The sequence below is a fragment of the Pseudorca crassidens genome, chromosome 2 (genome assembly GCF_039906515.1).
Source record: "Pseudorca crassidens isolate mPseCra1 chromosome 2, mPseCra1.hap1, whole genome shotgun sequence".
Lineage (NCBI taxonomy): Eukaryota > Metazoa > Chordata > Mammalia > Artiodactyla > Delphinidae > Pseudorca > Pseudorca crassidens.
The window spans coordinates 90,359,668-90,378,012 of record NC_090297.1 but is presented as its reverse complement, the minus strand read 5'-3'; the positions used below and the strand labels follow the sequence as shown (position 1 = coordinate 90,378,012).

The window sequence follows — 18,345 nt, the reverse complement described above, 5'->3', positions numbered from 1 at the left end:
AAAAAAAAAAGGATACATCCTGGGCTTCCCTGGTGACGCAGTGGTTGAGAGCCCTCCTGGCGATTCAGAGGACACAGGTTCGTTCCCCGGTCCGGGAAGATCCCACATGCTGCGGAGCGGCTAGGCCCGTTAGCCATGGCCGCTGAGCCTGCGCGTCCAGAGCCTGTGCCCCGCAACGGGAGAGGCCACAACAGTGAGAGGCCCGCGTACTGCAAAAAAAAAAAAAAAAAAAAAAGAATACAGCCTGGTTGGGGATAATAATCCCCAAATATATATTTATTAATGTTTCACAGATAAACAATGAGAGACAAAAATATCCTCCCTCCTGACTAATGTGAACTGCATGAACTTGTGACTCATCATCATGTGGCAACGGTATTTTAGGCTTGCTATGTGGTTTTGTCCTATAATATTTCACTGAATTTCTAGAATATATTTCCTTGTATGCTAGGAGGTAATTGAGCCTTTCTAAAATAAGATTCATTTAATCTATGATTTTAAAATAATGCAAGCATCATTTATATGTTTCTGCCTGCATTTAGAACACTGATTAATAATTTTTACCTTTTAAATACTGTCTCTAATACATTGTCCTGTCACCTAGTTACCTGCCTTTCAAATGTCAAGCATTTTAACAAGTGCTTTGAGTAAAAGAAGATATTTACTTCATAACCCACAACTTTAAACTATTCGTAGATTATTTGGTAAATTTTTTATCTAATTACTAAATTGAATTGCAATGTGGTAGTGTTTAGATTTAAAAGTGGAAAACTTTTTTTACATGTTACATGAATGAGTACAATTTTCTATTGTTTATTTGACATTTTTATCTTTTTCTGTTTTTCCTAAGTCAATCCTCTATTCAATATTCATTGACTTATTTTTATTTACAAAATGGGCCAGAATGACTAGAGAGAAATATTTCTTCCTAGAGGAATCAAACATTTTATTTTTACCCTTTAACCTAAATGTCTGAAATTTTGGTCTTTATTTTTTTCTATTACTTTTCTTCATAACTTTTTTCTATGGTCAAAAACATTTATGTTTCTCAGTTCTAAAACAAAAAAATGATGGATGCATCAAAGATCAAAGATAGTTTCATATTTTTCCTATGTGGAAGCCAATGAATTTTGAATAGATTTAAGTCTTTTTTGTACTAAAAATGAAATTCGGCTGCCAATCCCTTTCAAGCAATTTAAGGACTATAATTAGGCAATATAATTTATCCAATATCTTACTAGTAATATAAACCATACTGAGTATTTAAAAGATGCACTGCCATATGCACTATAAAATGATAGCTATTTCAAAAAGTAAAATCTATTTTAAGGTAGGATTCATTTATATTTAAAACAATTTAACATAATTTTGAAATTTTCAGTTCACTGAAAGAGCCAATTTCACTATTAACCTTTGACTTTTTGGCCTTTTGTTGGCTGTTTATTTTTTCCATTTAAAAGCAGATAATGTCTTTCCATGGAAATTGTATATTTTGGTGATAATTTTTATGTGAGAAAAGAAGAAGAATATGCCCATATATTACAAACTGTTTAGTTGGTGGATTGGACATTTTTGTCTATTTCCCATAAATTTCTAAGAGCAGAAACCATGTAAGAAAATAAACTTATTAAACGTGAAATTGATGCATAAGAGCAATTTATTTGAATGGAGTCTCTATAAATGTGTTTGTGTTCCACTCAGGACAGATGAATATTTGTCCTCAAATTGAATTTGATAGAAGTGAATTACTTTCATATTGGATTATACTCACTTGTCAAATTCCTAGAGTAGTCACATAGTAATATTCTACCAGGTATAACTAACTGATTCTCTCTCGAGAAAGAGAAAAGGCTTTGAAAGCCCTTCAAAAAATGTCATTTGCAGACATTTTCCCCCATTGTGTGAGTATTACATGTCCTAAAAATTGTCCTCAGGTTGATCACATAGTGGTCTCTATAAGCATGAATTAGAATATATTGCTAAACAGGTCCTAAAATGAAGTTTAGCAGCTCATACTAAGTTTTGTCCATCAAATCCCGTAAGGCTTCATATAAAATTTTCCTGACTTGTGGAGGAAATATAAATTATAACATCCATTCTGTACATTTCACCTGGGGAAATTGCAGGGTCCAGGAATGCAATGCCAGAGAGTCTGTCTCAGTATGTCTGCAGTGGGATTTGACAGTCCACACTTTTAGCAGTCACTCCAGATTATTCTGATACAGAGGAAGCATTTATCACTTGGAGAAAGATTACTTTAGGTTAGTTCAATCCAAGTGAGTGTAAACTGAAATAGACTCACAGGCATAGAAAATAAACTTATGGTTACCAAAGGTGAAACAGAGAGGGAGGGATAAATCAGGAGTTTGGGATTAAGAGATACACACTACTACATGTAAAACAGATAAACAAGGACCTACTGTATAGCACAGGGAACTATGTTCAATATCTTGTAAAAACCTGTAATGAAAAGAATCTGAATAAAGAATACAGATATACATATGTGTAACTGATTCACTTTATACCTGAAACTAATACAACATTGTAAATCAAAAACAAACAAACAAACAAAACAAAACACAAAGATGTATTCAAGTCAAAGAAGGCTGTTACATCTTCCTCAGTGCATGGGGAAGTGTGTAAAATCTGCATGTCTACTACTCTTTGCTAGACATTTAATCCATGCACTGGTTGGAATAGGAAAATAGTGAGTGTTTGGAAATCCCCCCAGCCAACCCCTCCCAGGGTTTCATAGTTATTGGTAAGTTGAGGAGCAAAGATTGAACCCTAATCTGCTCTATTTCGTGATACAATGACAAGGCAAACCAATTACAGTCATGTTCAAAGAAATTTCTCAGCAGATGAAAATCTGGACATAGGTACAAGGTAAAATAGGGGAATCGTATTCCATTTGTAAAATGTAGCTGTTTGTGGATTAAATTACATAATGCTTTTACAGTGCTTATTACATCTTTAAATAATCATTATTTATTGTTAGCTATCGTTATCATTTTTATACCTTGCTTTCCTTTATTCCGATTTCCTATAAATTTCAAAGTACCTGTAAGATGCAGATGATTGCTCTCATTTTATAGAAGAAAAAACTGTACTCATTATTATACTATAGTAATGTACCCAATTACTTAATTGAATGCATGACGAACATAAGTCTTGAATTTATGTCTTCAGAATCCCACAAACAGATTCTAATGCTGAACTGTCTGACTTAGAGTCTCAGTTAGATCTAACCACATTCAAACATCAAACAGAAAAGATGGAAGAAGATTTTTAGTCTTTATGATTTGACCCAGTTCTAAAGGTGTAAAATACTCAACTAAAAAGTGATAAGTATAAGAATACAATAATGTTAATTCAGGAAAAATATTTTATAAAATTCCTACTTTAATATTTGATTATTCATGCTTGTGAAAAATAAATTTTTTTTCAGAGTTGAAGCAAGTATGTAGAATTATAAGTCAAAAATTTAAAAATTTATTTTATATGAAATGCCCTTGAATTGCTGTTTACTAATATGAGAAATGATATATTTGATTAATTAATTTCCTTAAAGTTAAAAACTAAAATGTTTTATCAATTCATGTTTTCAATGCTTCCAGGATTTCAGGTGTCACTGTAAGTTCATTTTTAAATACATAAATGGAGGTTGTATGGTATCTTAAATTATATTTTTGATTTGAATGCTACCAGCTTGTAAGAATCATTGTGTTCCAAAAGACTTTCAGCTTGTGGCTAAAAATGTTAGTTACTGTACTCATTGTTTATTATTTTTATTTTTGTAGGGTTCCACTGGATTTCCTGGGTTTCCAGGTGCCAATGGAGAGAAAGGTGCCCGGGTATGATATACAAGTATATTGTTCTGGACTATCTAATGTAAATGTTCTTACATGAGTACCTATCTCTCAGCACCAGACTCACAATTTACTGTGATATACTGCGTATTGAAACTGTTTGAACTGTCTTTGGCAGGGTGTAGCTGGCAAACCAGGCCCTCGGGGTCAGCGTGGCCCAACGGTAAGTACCTTGATTTAAAATATGATTTTCATTTTTCATCTAACTCTCCTATTTTCTTCAAAAATAAAAACTGATCCTGTGCCTTTAGATCTGCTTGGAACTAGATCAATTTCATCTTTGCTCTTATGTGCAGGGTCCTCGAGGTTCAAGAGGTGCGAGAGGTCCCACTGGGAAACCTGGTCCAAAGGTATCATCAGCACTTGTTCCATTTGGGCTTTCCTGTAAGTTCCTCTTCCAGAGGATGGATGTTAACAGAAGGAATCTAAACTGATTTTTTCTGGTTTTTGTGTTGTTGTTGCCAGGGCACTTCAGGCGGTGATGGTCCTCCTGGCCCTCCTGGTGAAAGAGTAAGTACGATACAGTCATATCATATAAAGTAAATATTAGTATGTTGCAAATGTTTAAATTTCTGGGAAAAGTTACAGTTACGTGTTTCTGCAAATACATGTACACAGTCATCCATAAAATCTAGTCAGAGTTTTAAAAATTCCTATTCTTTAATTTACTTTCCTACAAAAAGCTTAATCAATTATGTGCTATTAATTTTGTTATAGAAATGAGAGAAATTATATGTCTAATTGGCCTATATCAACTTTTAAACAAAAATAATTGTTTTCTTTTAAATACACATGTAACACCTATGCCTTCTCCTCCACTCCTCTTGCTTTCCATACTGATACTCACTTTGTTCCTGGAGCTGGCAGCAGCTTTATGCTGGTAAAATGCAAGCTACCAGTAGCCATTAAGTCACAATCAATATACATTCAAATCAAGATAAAACATCTATTCCAGTAAATAGGAAAACTATTTAGTAATTTGATTTTCAATTGGTATAAAGTAAAGCTAAATATACATAAGTAAGCATGCCTTTTATTTGTTTGTTTGGGTTTTTTTTGGCAAAATATAGCATTTTTTGTAGCCAGATATTTTAAAAGCTATCCTCTTGATAGTAAATTTATTAACTTTATTTTTTATTTAAGTATAAATAAATCCTAACCTAATTGTATTACTTAAGAAATTTTATTTATATTATGTTCCATTTTATATATATTCCTTTTAGGAATATAATTATCATGTTCTGGTCATATAAAGGATTATCTTTCACCATCCTTTTGCTGCGACCAATGTAGTCCTTGTAATAGGGTCTACTTTATGCCTTTTAAAGATATGTAAATCTAAGTGTTGAATAATATAGTTAATTAATCATCAAGTCAAGAGCAATATTATAAATGTATATTTGGATTTAATGTTAATGAGAATAATTATATAATAATGTTCTTTTCATCTTATCTACAAAAGAAGTTTATACATGAGTAAAATGATAGTGACATCCTCAGAAATAAATACGTTTTAAATATAGAGATTAGCTAAAGGTATCCTCTATGGTCTTTTTGAGATAGTCACTTATTTTTTTCTTTTAATTTTGTATGTCTGTAGAGTCAGAACATTTATAGAATCAATTTTAAAAATAATTTTTCTTTTGGGGGGCTGTGGACTTGAAATATCCTCCATTTATGGATGTGTGTACCCAGTGTTGAAAGTAGATTATCTACAGGGTTCCTGATACATCCATGTTCTACTCATTTTTAATATGAATTCTAAATATTTACAGTGTTCTTCAGCTAAGACCATTGATGTGATGTGCAGTTTTGAGTAGTGAATAGTGTGGAAGATCATCCATTTTGCTTTTAAATTACCATAGACTATCTTGTTGTAATGCAATAGTTCTGCCATTATGTTAAAGAAGCTGTATTTTATATTGTTCTTTATCTGTGGAAATAAACTGCAACGTATAAAGATGTACCTTATAAGATATATTCTTAAATTTCCCCACTGCTTTTTCTCTTCAGGGTCCTCAAGGACCTCAAGGTCCAGTTGGATTCCCTGGACCAAAAGGCCCTCCTGTAAGTGTCATGGTTTTTCTTTCTCTTTCTTCATTTGACAGTGTTTTCAAATTTTGAAAGTCATAGCTTTTATATTAAATAATATCTAGGTACAAATATGAGTAAAAATTCCTATAAAAACAAAATTGTGCTTAATAATGCCAGAGTATGTATTTTCAGCTTATGAAGTTTATCAAATGTTTCTGAATCTAATTTAAATATATCTTACTAAATATTCCTTCAAAGTATATCAAAACTAGAACAACATGAATATTATTCTCTCAACTACTCTTCTACTGCAATGGGTTTTTTTTTGGTTTTCTTTTGTTTTGTTTTTTTTGTGGTACGTGGGCCTCTCACTGTTGTGGCCTCTCCCGTTGCGGAGCACAGGCTTCGGACACGCAGGCTCAGCGGCCATGGCTCACAGGCCCAGCCGCTCCACGGCATGTGGGATCTTCCCGGACCGGGGCACGAACCCATGCCCCCTCCACTGGCAGGCATACCCTCAACCACTGCGCCACCAGGGAAGCCCTGCAGTGAATATTATTGCCAGCATTAAAAATCATTACTGAATCTTAAATATTTGGTATATCAATTTCTTTTTTAGCTTCCATTATCCAATGTATCCTTCTTCAAATGTCACTTCCTAAACATCCTCCAACATTCTGACATTACTTATATCACATTAAGTTCTATTTATTTGTATTTACTATTTTTGCCTCTATAATGTATTTTTCTTAGAAAATGTAATGATAACCCTTCCTGAATCATTTCCTTTTTATAAAATTTGTTTAGAACCACAGTCTGTAGAATATCTTCATCAAATATTTTCACAAAGTTAATTGAAATCTTTTACTTTCACACAAATATTTGTGGGAATATAGGACATGCTCAGTGCTCAGCTGCTTTTTTCTCTCTTTTTTTTGGCAACCTATTCATTTATTTATGAGTTAGAATCAACTTACTGTCTTAGTCCATACCGTCTGCTATAACAGAAAAGCACAGACTGTGTAGTGTATAAACAGTAGAATCTATTTGTTAGAGGTCTGAAGGCTGGAAGTCCAAGATCCTCATCCCAGAATGGTGAGGTGAAGACCCTCTTTCAGGTAGCAGACTTTTCACTGTCTACTCTCTGGAGCCTCTTTTATAAGTCACTAGTTCCATTCATTAAGGTTCCATGAAGGTGGCATAAGCACTGCCCAAAAGTCCCATCTACTAATAACATCACCTTCGAGGGTTAGGATTTCAACATCTGAATTTCAAGGGGACACAGACTTTCAAACCATAGCACCCACCTGTCTAAGGAAATTGTTCTCACAGTGTGGTCCCTGGACCAGAAGATCAGCAGCACTTGCAATTTGTTAGAAATTCAACGTCTTGTCTCCACCTCACTCACCTAATCAGAACTCTAGGAGAGGGGCCCAGTCTGTGTCTTAACGAACTCTCTAGGTCGTTCTGATGCATGCTAATATTTGTGAACCACTGTTCTAGTCCAGAGTAGACAATGCTATTCAAACTTTAATGTGCATGTAAATAACGTTGGTATTTTGTTAAAAATGTAGATTTTAATTCAGTAGGTCTGGGATGGGTCTTGAGACTTGACGTTACTGGCAAATGTCTAGATGATGCCAATGCCAGTGGTCAATGGGCCGTACTTTGAATAGCAAAGTTCAAAAAAGTTTTGGCTGAGAATAAGACCAACATAGTTTGAATATTATCTATGCTGTAGGAAACTAAGTATAGTTAAAATTTGCAGTCAGTGATTTGAGAACCAAATGTTTTCTCAATGTAATAATACCAATAACTAACTCCTAATGGCAGTTTTACTCACATCCTGGTTATTTTCACTTAGTGGCACATTGATATAGATTTTTGGCTGAATATTTTAAACTGATTTTTGAACTGAATCTTTTTTTAAAACTTTTATTGGAGAATAGTTGATTTACAATGTTGTGTTAGTTTCAGGTGTACAGCAAAGTGAATCAGTTATACATATACATATATCCAATCTTTTTTAGATTCTTTTCCCATATAGACCATTACTGAGTATTGAGTAGAGTTCCCTGTGCTATATAGTAAGTGCTCATTAGTTATCTGTTTTATGTATAGTAGTGTGTATATGTCAATGCCACTCTTCCAGTTTAATCCTCCCTCCTCCTTCTCCCCTGGTAACCATAAGTTTGTTTTCTACATCTGTTGAACTGAATCTTTTTGGCAAAACCACAACAACATGCACCTTGTGAGAGGAAGTTATGTGAGGATTTTTATATATGCCAATATTTCAAAAATTGTACATCCCAATGTTCTTATTTCTAATAATTATATATAATATAAATAATTATAGTTAGTCAAATATAGTCCAGTAACAATCTTGCATAAATGAACGATTCAGAAAATTATAAATTAAGATGTTATAAATTTAAATAAATGTTACAAATGATTATATTTTTAAACATGTTGAAAATCATTTATAAGTAAATAAATATATTCTCCAATTTTTTAAAATTAATTAATTAATTAATTTTTTGCTGCATTTGGTCTTCGTTGCTGCGTGCAGGCTTTCTCTAGTTGTGGCCAGCGGGGGCTACTTTTCATTGCGGTGCACGGGCTTCTCATTGCGTTGGCTTCTCTTGTTGCAGAGCATGGGCAGTAGGTGTGAGGGCTTCAGTAGTTGTGGCTCACGGGCACTAGAGCGCAGGCTTGGTAGTTGTGGCGCACGGGCTTAATTGCTCCACGGCATGTGGGATCTTCCCGGACCAGGATGGAACCCGTGTCCTCTGCATTGGCAGGCGGATTCTTAACCACTACGCCACCAGGGAACTCTTGTTCTCCAATATTTTTATATTGAGTTTGAATAACCCCCTCTTTCTCTGATTACTTTCAAATGTAATTTTAGCTCACATATTTGAAAAATGAATTATTTATTGTGAAATACTGACTTAAATGCTGAAACTCTCTTACTTTCTAAAATAATTTTAGACACTGTTTAAAATATTATTTTTATCACTAACAGTCTTGCTCTAGTACAGCAAACATATCAAGAAAACTTTTTATCTATATTATTGTGTTATGAAAGGATTAATACAAATAGCTAGTATTAAACAAAGGATAATATAGATACTGTCTGCATATAATATTGTTTGCTCACTATTTCAGTTTTGTTCCAAATGTAATATTAAGTCATGCAAAGTTGCACATACAGAGAAGTGAAAATACTGTTGCAAAAATGATTTTGCGCATAAGATTCTTTCATAAGTATTTTGAAGCCATGTGCATAGATCATTGTTTAGCAACATAAAATCCAGTGATATGTGTAACTTCAACATTATCATACCATTTATATTTGTACAAATTGTTAAGAAGTTTCTCTCATGTAATATAATTTTATTGTCAATAAAGCCATTTTTTCCTCAAACTTTTTCAGTCCATTCTGTCACATATCTTTCAACAAGTTTTGAGCCATTGATCATGCATGCATTTTGTCTCTAAGGAGTATTAGAAATATAATAAATGCCTACATTTGAGAAACATGTAGTCTGCTTGGACATACATGACACTGTTAAGGAACATTGCTTTCACTGCTAAACAAAATGAGTTTTATACTCTATTTCTCTGACAAATGCAACATTAGTGCGTGAAATAAGAGTACCTATCATTTCTCTGCTATGTAGTTGTATAACATATAGGAAAGAACTGTCTTCATTTCTTTGATATTTAGAAGGAGGGATTCAGGTAGAGAGATAGAACCAAGCTCCTCTTCCTTCAAATTAATTGATTCATTTTCATAGTAATCAGGAAATATATATATATATACACACACACATACATATGTTAGATATATACATGAAAAATAAATGAAAAAAATATATATATTCACACAGACACATGTGGAGTATGGATTAAGCACTTAGAATGTTCATGTTTAGAGTCTGTTAATCTCATGCCAGTGTTAGCATATAGTTATCCCAATTAAAAAAATTAATTTAGGTGATTAGGATTTATAACATGACTACTATAAGATACATTCTATTTAGAGAAAAGTCAAAACTCAGTGCCAGTGTGAAGTGAAAAACATCTTAACATTTATAAGTGTCGTTTCATGGATTGCTTTGCTGTATATGCACCCTCCCCCCATTTAGATGAATTTCTTGTCACTACTCTTCACCAACAATATTAAAGGGGCAGTCTACTTTGATCAATAAAATTATTATATTTAAATTAATGCCATGAAATTATTTGGTAATTAATATACTTATTTTATTGGATAGTAGTGTGAGGCCATTAAAATTACTTAGGATTGGGCTTCCCTGGTGGTGCAGTGGTTGAGAGTCCGCCTGCCGATGCAGGGAACATGGGTTCGTGCCCCGGTCCGGGAAGATCGCACATGCCGCGGAGCAGCTGCGCCCGTGAGCCATGGCCAAAAAAAAAAAAAAATTACTTAGGATTAATCACTTAATATTAGGAATAAATACTTAAGAAAAATGATGATGGTATGAATTCTTTATATAGTCTATTTACACTGCTCCCATAGGATATCTAGGAAAGCCATTAAAAATCATGTTGCATTCATCCCATGTGACATTTTTTAGATGTAAGATCACTGTTTTAAAGAGTTACAATATTTTGCAATAAAAGTGTAATCTATACTTTTCACACCAGCAAATATAACAAGATATTTAACTTTTATATTTACAGATTTGCTAAAAAACATGTAAATGCCTTATACTGATTGCAAAACTCATCATTTGAGATACACTTTAGCGTGATGGAAAAAAAAAAAACCTGACTCATGTTTATTATCCTTTAGCTCTCGCCCTCTATAATTTTAGTTAAAACTTTTACTACTGCCCTCAATTAATGGCATATTTTTTCCCATATGTATCAAAATAGTGATAGAGCACAGGATTTGTTTTTATTTACTATTTTGAAATACTGAACCTAGATGAGGTCCACTAGCAATCAACTACTTATAGATGTGTCTCACCTCTAAACCGAGAACGATACACTTAATGCCTAATACATAGATATGTAATATATGTTTTTGAAAGAAGGGCTGGGTAGATGATATCCAAGAACATTTTGGGGACTTGGTTAAAAACATTCCAGCTTTGGTCCTTTGGGTGGATGGGAATAGAATCACTGAGATGATCCTGGAAAATATGAACAAATCACTGAGGAAGCTATGATCTTGTGAAATATCATAACAGGCTTTAATTAGAGCTGGTAATTTAACCAGTGTGTCAGTAAAGATGCAATCAGGAAGCAGAGCTGGTACTAGTCACTGTTGGGAAGGCTTTCCACTGAAATGTTATAACCAAGCTAGAAAAAGTCTTATTCCAGTGGGAAAAAAGCTATCTGTGAAAATGATCTTATTTTGAAATACCTTTTATCAAACTCAATTTACAAAGAATTGATATTTGAAAATAGCTTTATGTAAATAATGTATTTTTAAATAAATAAGTAGGTTTATTCAAATAATTAACATACTGTGAGAGGTATACCTGTTATCATTAAAAATGTTATTACAGTGATCATTTCTCTTCATTTATCCAGACGTTCTCACCTAAGAATATCTCTGCCTATACTTATTATACATGTTTTGAAAATTGAACTTGGTGCTTAATGGTTTCTGAGTAGTATGAATAATCCATAATGCAGTCTAAAGAAGCAATCTATTTCTACTAAGTATCTAAAACATAAGAACCTCACAGAGTTGTTTACTAAGTACTTAGTTAATGGCTTCATTTATTTTTTCAGTCATGACAAAGACAGCATCCTTTACTGAAAGTGATAACATAGTAGATGTGCTCTCCAGTGTTTAATAAACATTATGCTTCCAAGAGGGTATTTAAGAAAACCTGCTGGGAAAAATTTGCCCTGATGACTTCTAAAATTGAGTCTTGCACCTTGTTTCCTTTACTTGAAGCAACTGGGAAGTAAAATGCCATTGTTTATGTTTGTATTTCTTTCACATTCTTGTTAGTAAGAGCTCAGACCACCACTAGAGGACACTATCTATCTCTGGTATCCAAGTCTCAGTGCACAAGAAATTGTATTAGGAACACATCACCAAAAAGAGGGAAAAATATTCATTTGTCAAGTACTGAGGAGCTAACATTTTTACAAAAACAAAAATACAAACCAATATGAATATGCTTTTTGAAAAGAAAGATGCTAACGAAATTTAAATGTAAAATATTCAGATTACAGTTGTACAATTTTCTCCTGGTCTCATTTATAGCTATAGACATGCTAAAAAGATATATACAGGGGCTTCCCTGGTGGCGCAGTGGTTGGGAGTGCGCCTGACGATGCAGGGGACATGGGTTCGTGCCCCGGTCCAGGAAGATCCCACATGCCGCGGAGCGGCTGGGCCCGTGAGCCATGGCCGCTGAGCCTGTGCGTCCGGAGCCTGTGCTCCGCAACGGGAGGGGCCACAACAGTGAGACGCCCGCGTACCGCAAAAAAAAAAAAAAAAAATACACATTCTACCGTATGTGAAGTCAATAGAACATCAAAATAAGATATCTAATGAAGATATAAGAAAATTGCCTAACATGTATTTAGATTATAAATAATTCAAGAAATATTTATGATGTTTGATGTTTAATATTTGTGATTTCAGGGACCACCTGGAAAGGATGGCCTGCCAGGACACCCTGGGCAACGTGGAGAGACTGTAAGTGACCCAGTCTTCTGATTCAAATTTTCTATCTCAAGCAGTTCATCATTTCACAGAAAGATACTTTATTATTAACAAGTCAATTATCAGGTTAAGGACAATGGTGAAATTAATTCCATTTAATCTTTTAAAAATATATTTGCAATACATAAATAGACCTATGTTTGTATCTAAACATTTAAATAAATATACTTGAGGACATGGATGTTACTTGATTTTCCTTGTTTTCAATAGCAACACTTTAGGGATAAGCTGATGGAAAAGACCTCATTGTCTTTTGGATACCTCCACAAGGTTGTCAGCCTTGACCCTTTCACATAAGTCTTTGTTACAGATATATTCCACCCTACCCTTTCACCTTTCCACTCTCTAAAGGAGACACATTACAATAAACTGCAGATAATATACTCTTCTATCCAGAATTAAGGGATGAAATATTTCCTGCTATTGGAACTGTAAGGCTGTAATTGGTCTAGAACTATGTCAAATGCATTCTCTCCTCTCAAGTAGGAAAATGGAAATGGAAAAAAATGTAACTTAAATGATGGGGAATATAACATTAAATACACTCTCTGAATAACTTATGTGTATAACAGAGGTAGACAACGGGGAAACTGGCAGCTCAACTGTGGTTTAAGAATCCTGGCGGTTTTGTTTATTTATTCTGCCACTGTTAACAAAACTTTGTATCTGACTGTTGCAGTGGGATGGTAGTCTAATAAGAAATCACCATGGATTAGCATGTTTCCTTGGAATCAATTCTTGGCTCCTAACATTGATTAATTTTATCCAGATTTCTTAAGGAAACCACAACACAGACTACCTTTGACTGTGTGGCTCAAAATTATCTTAGGGTATTCTGCCAGCATGAACACATATTTGGGGTTCAATAGAAATACTGGATAACAGATTTGAAAACATGATGATTTTCTACATAGGATAAACAATCTGGCAGCAGCAGCCAATTCCTGTTTTGCTCACGAAGTGACAATTCTTAGTGTAATGACTTTTTAGTTTTAGTCAGATTGTAAACTTCAAAGTCTTGGATTACCGAAGCAAAATCAAGAATGATTTTAGTGAGACCAAAGAGTAAAATTGTTTGGGTTTCCTATTGGTAAAGACATCTCCATGATGAGCAAGAAATAAACTCTCTAAAGGATAATCCACATTCAAATTTGCAAACGCATTCTCATTCAAATATTGCAGTCAATCATTTTTAACTAAGTCATGGTATAGCTTCTTGGGAATACCTCTCAAGTATTTCCAAAATGTCTTTTGAGGAAGGGGTACCTAGAGAATTATCATTATAAAATCCCTTTTGACTTTAATTTAATCAAGAGCTTCTGCTTCTATCCAAAGTAACCATATTATATATAACCTTTAAAGTTAAAGTGGAAAACTAGCATATTAACTAACGTTTCTAGGATGGATATTCTCATCTAGTAGTTTTTTGTAAACAACAAGTAGAATTATGTCTGGAAAATTGTACTCCTGATTTCAAATCCACTTTAAGAACAGTAGTGAGTCACCCTATCACCAGGAACCTTTCTTTCTCACCTTGTTCTGTGTTGACTGTGATTCAAAAGATTATCTTGTCCAAGAGTCAGGATCTAGGGCATCTATATTTTGATATATCTGTTTCCTTTTTTTAAAGAAGAAAGTATTTTATTATATTTGAGATTTGTTCCCATTCAGAAATCCTTGAATTGAAGGTTCATTCTGACATCTTACAATTTAAAGCTTTTTAAGACCACTAGGAATAATTAGAGATAGTCTTTATTATACTGAAACAACCCACGTTTGTCTCAGAAACACAGTGCCAAATCATGCTTTGACTGTAGAGGTGATCAGAATAGGAGTTTCATTTTTATTACTCATGTCTCAAATTAACTTCTGTTTTTCGGGATTTTGAAAAACATAATTTAACTTATTATCCTAAAATTAAATGGCAAGGAAAGTCTTATTACATGACAGTATTAGAATAATCGCACTCCATTCTGATCTATAAAAGTTTTCTTGCACATAGTTCATCTGTAAGATCCTCAGTGTCATATTTATAAGATACTTGCAAAACTCTGAATGTTTTGAATGAGCAGGCGTATGGTCAATGCTGTTTTCCAGCTCCTTCCAAATCTGTTTCTCACTCAGAGGTACTAGCACCCTCTTAGAACATATGAATACAAGTCTGGGTGGCAAATTTTTCACAGAATTTCCTCAGTTAAGCATTTATTTTTAATCAGTTAATTTTCATAATTAATTATTATTGTGATCAATTTCATCTGCTATTCTTGCTCTCACAGTTACTAAGGAAAAAACTTTATAAGACTAATTTTTTTAAAGTCCTGATTGCACTTACAGCTTTATGTCAAACTTTGTGATTAGAAATTGGGCAAAAGGTGATCCAGACAGAGGGAACAGATTATGCAACCATGTGGTGCATGGTTGTTTAGGGAAAGTTGAGATTGTGTAGACTTGGTAATGGATATTTCATGACATACGCTTAGCAATGAGTTGAATAGATTTGCTTTTGTGGCATGATAACAAGTGGACAGGTGAGTGAACCTGACTTGAAAAACTGTAGTGGTCAAGGAAAGTGGCGAGTATAGTTCAAATAAGACAGGTCTGTCTACTCAACAAGAGAGAAGAAGCTGTATTTGCGAGTTTCTGAGATGACATGGTAGGATTAAATGACTGAGCTTGAGGACCTGAGGAAAGTCTGGGATCTGAAGTCACTTTGTTAATAAAGGGAGAGAACAGAGGTGGAAAATCAAAGGAGAGGATTCATTTAGTGAGAACAATTTTGAGAATGTTAAGCTGAGGAAAAAACATAAGAAGGCATTGATAACAATTGTGATCATGGAAGTTATTGAGATCATCTAAGGAGTAGCTAGGATGTGGGACTACATGCTGTAAACAAATGATAAGAGTAACAGCACTAAGAGCTGTTAGCTCTCAGTGAAAAAGAAAAAAAAAATTATGTATATATATGCTTACATATGTGGGTACAAATTTCCACACCATTAAGTTCCTGAAAAGTTAAAATTAAGCAGTCAAGCTAAGTAAATGCTATAATATATTTCCCTTGAATTGATTCACTTTGCTGTTGTTATTGATAACTCAAGTGGAAACCTGATGGTCTTAAGAATTAATGTATTTTTTTAACAGATCTTTATTGGAGTATAATTGCTTCACAATACTGTGTTAGTTTCTGCTGTACACCAAAGTAAATCAGCCATATGCATACATATGTCTCCACATCCCCTCCCTCTTGAGCCTCCCTATCCCACCTCTCTAGGTCATCGCAAAGCACCGAGCTGATCTCCCTGTGCTATGCTGCTGCTTCCCACATGTCGATGCTACTCTCACTTCGCCCCAGCTTCTCCCCTCACCCCGTGTCCTCAAGTTCAAAAAAAAAAGAATTAATGTACTTTAAAAATAGGAGAAATTTGTTTTCTTTCCCCATGGCATCAATTAAAATAATTACAGATTCTTTTCCTGCTTTTAAGTTTTGTTTTTATAAATAATGTAATCACAATTATCTGGAAGTTCATGATACAAGTGTGGGGCTAGTTTCTGCTCTTTGCTTTCTAACTTTCTTATTTCCAATCTGATGTTATAATGAATAAAACTTTTGCAAATACTATTTGCTTTAATTCAATTCTTTGGCAGGTTTGTCAGTATTTTGAATCTTTATCCAACTGTTAAGTGTCAATTAACTCACATGAGAAGGAAATTTGCTAATCATAATACAGTCATGCAGAATGAATAACCCAGGAGTCTAGAGAAATATAGACACCAGAATATATGCCCAAAGGCCTTGTTTAGTGAGTACATGCGCTCACATCTACTGGATTTTATTCTAATGACTGCATTATATGCAAGGTACATTTTTAAGTATATTCTTTTGGGTTTTAAGAAAGAACACTGATAAAATGTTGAAATAATGACAAAGCATGCAAAGCTTTCTTTTTATAAATTTATTTTTATATCTTGTTTATTTTATGAGATTGTTGGAATGCAGGAAAGAGAAATGCATGAATATCACAGACTGTAGATTTATCTCTGTATAAAGAACCAGTGGACTGTTTCAAAGAATGTCTACATCCTCATTTATTTCATCTGTAAACGTTTCTCGATTAAAATTTCTATGTTGTCTGACTCAGTGAAAGAGGGCTAAGAACACATTTTTGCTCCAGCTTCATCCCATTTTCTTGTTTTCTTTTTTAAGCTTATTGAAAGTAATCATAGGACTACAGTGTACAATAGTGAAGATGTTAAGTTTTCAATATAAAAAGAACTGGAATGTAATAATTCATAGGCATTTAAAAATAAGTATTTTTATCCAAAAGATGACTTTCTTTTAATGTGAATTATTCAACTGTCTCAGAGAATTTTAATTTATGCTTTGTGTCCTGAATAGCTTTTATAGATTTTTTTTTTTACCTTAGGGGTTTCAAGGCAAGACCGGCCCTCCTGGGCCAGGGGGTGTTGTTGGACCACAGGTACGTTCCATTTACTTTATTTTCCTAACAAGATTTATTTTCTTGTTTATATTTTCACCTTTGCTAAGTTGTGTAAAATTTGCTCATTTTATTGTGAAAAGTTTTAAATTGAAATTTATGTATTTTTATATTTTGGATGGCATTTAAATATATAATTTGCCTGCATCAAATGAACTTCAGCAAACCATCAGTTAGCTAAAGTGATTTTTCAATTGCCTGAATGAATAAAAGAAAAGAATAAAATAACTGACATTAAGTCAGAAAGTTCACAATGAAGGTGACACGAAAGCCTGATCATGGCATCATCTGCTAAAAACATCACATAATTTTTAAATAGATTGGCCATAATCTTTTTTGGGGATTTCAAATTATAAAATGACTTTAGTTTTCTAAGTATAAATTAGATTTAGAGGTATAATATATTAGAAATATAAAGCTTCTAACACAATTCTTCTAAAATGTTAATATTTGCATTATATTACGTTTCTTAAAATTTCTGTCTTCATAACAATGATTTCCATCGATGATAAAATATTAGTGTGTAATCTTTGAGTATATAGAAATAATGGCAAAGACAAGTAGCTTTTTCAAGGGAGGTGGCAGAAAGAATCTCAAAACTTGATGCAGTATCCTGAATTATAGTATTAACTACTTATAGAAAATAATTCACAGGGATAGAAAACAATGTTTTTATTGTGGCGTAGCCTATTGAATGGACACGACACATCTAGTTTACTCAGCTGGAATTTTATCCCTGCTAATAACAAATTATAGCAAAAGAGCAGTTGATTGAGTGTTTTAATTATTTAATTGCTTTAAGTAGTCTTTCCTCAGCCTACAATTAGCTCTTAATACTTTGTAACTCAATCACACACCACACACACAGAGAGAAACGAAAACTGTGTCTTCTTTCTAGGAATATGTGTGATAGAAGCAAAAATGAAGAGTTCTTGGATTGGTTGATCCCTTTTATTTCAGAGATCACTTTGAGCCAAGGGAATTTCTGTTTGCTACTTTATAAAGAAGAAAACAGTGTGCATGATGCTCTTTTTGCAGATTTCTGTGTGTGTGCTGAGCCTTCCTTTTAACTGCTTATCAGTTTTAATTTTTAAAAAACCCTCTAAATAATTGTTTTCTTCTTTATTCCAAACAACTTCACAGCAATTTTCTGTGGAAAAATCTAACTGAAAGAATCATTCCTATTATGTTATTTATCTCTGAACAGAAATAGAATTAGGGCCCCAAC

The 18,345-nt window shown here is 33.5% G+C and overlaps 1 protein-coding gene across 2 annotated transcripts in view; it reads left to right on the top strand.

Annotated features, from left to right (window-relative positions):
- The window catches only part of COL11A1 (collagen type XI alpha 1 chain), a 196,316-nt gene that overhangs the window by 111,046 nt on the left and 66,925 nt on the right, over positions 1-18,345 (top strand). For both annotated transcript variants that reach the window (XM_067727066.1, XM_067727067.1), the window contains exons 32-38: positions 3,801-3,854; positions 3,988-4,032; positions 4,166-4,219; positions 4,335-4,379; positions 5,883-5,936; positions 12,541-12,594; positions 17,046-17,099. In XM_067727066.1, the coding sequence (XP_067583167.1) occupies positions 3,801-3,854; positions 3,988-4,032; positions 4,166-4,219; positions 4,335-4,379; positions 5,883-5,936; positions 12,541-12,594; positions 17,046-17,099 (360 nt within the window). The remainder of the gene's footprint in view (positions 1-3,800; positions 3,855-3,987; positions 4,033-4,165; positions 4,220-4,334; positions 4,380-5,882; positions 5,937-12,540; positions 12,595-17,045; positions 17,100-18,345) is intronic.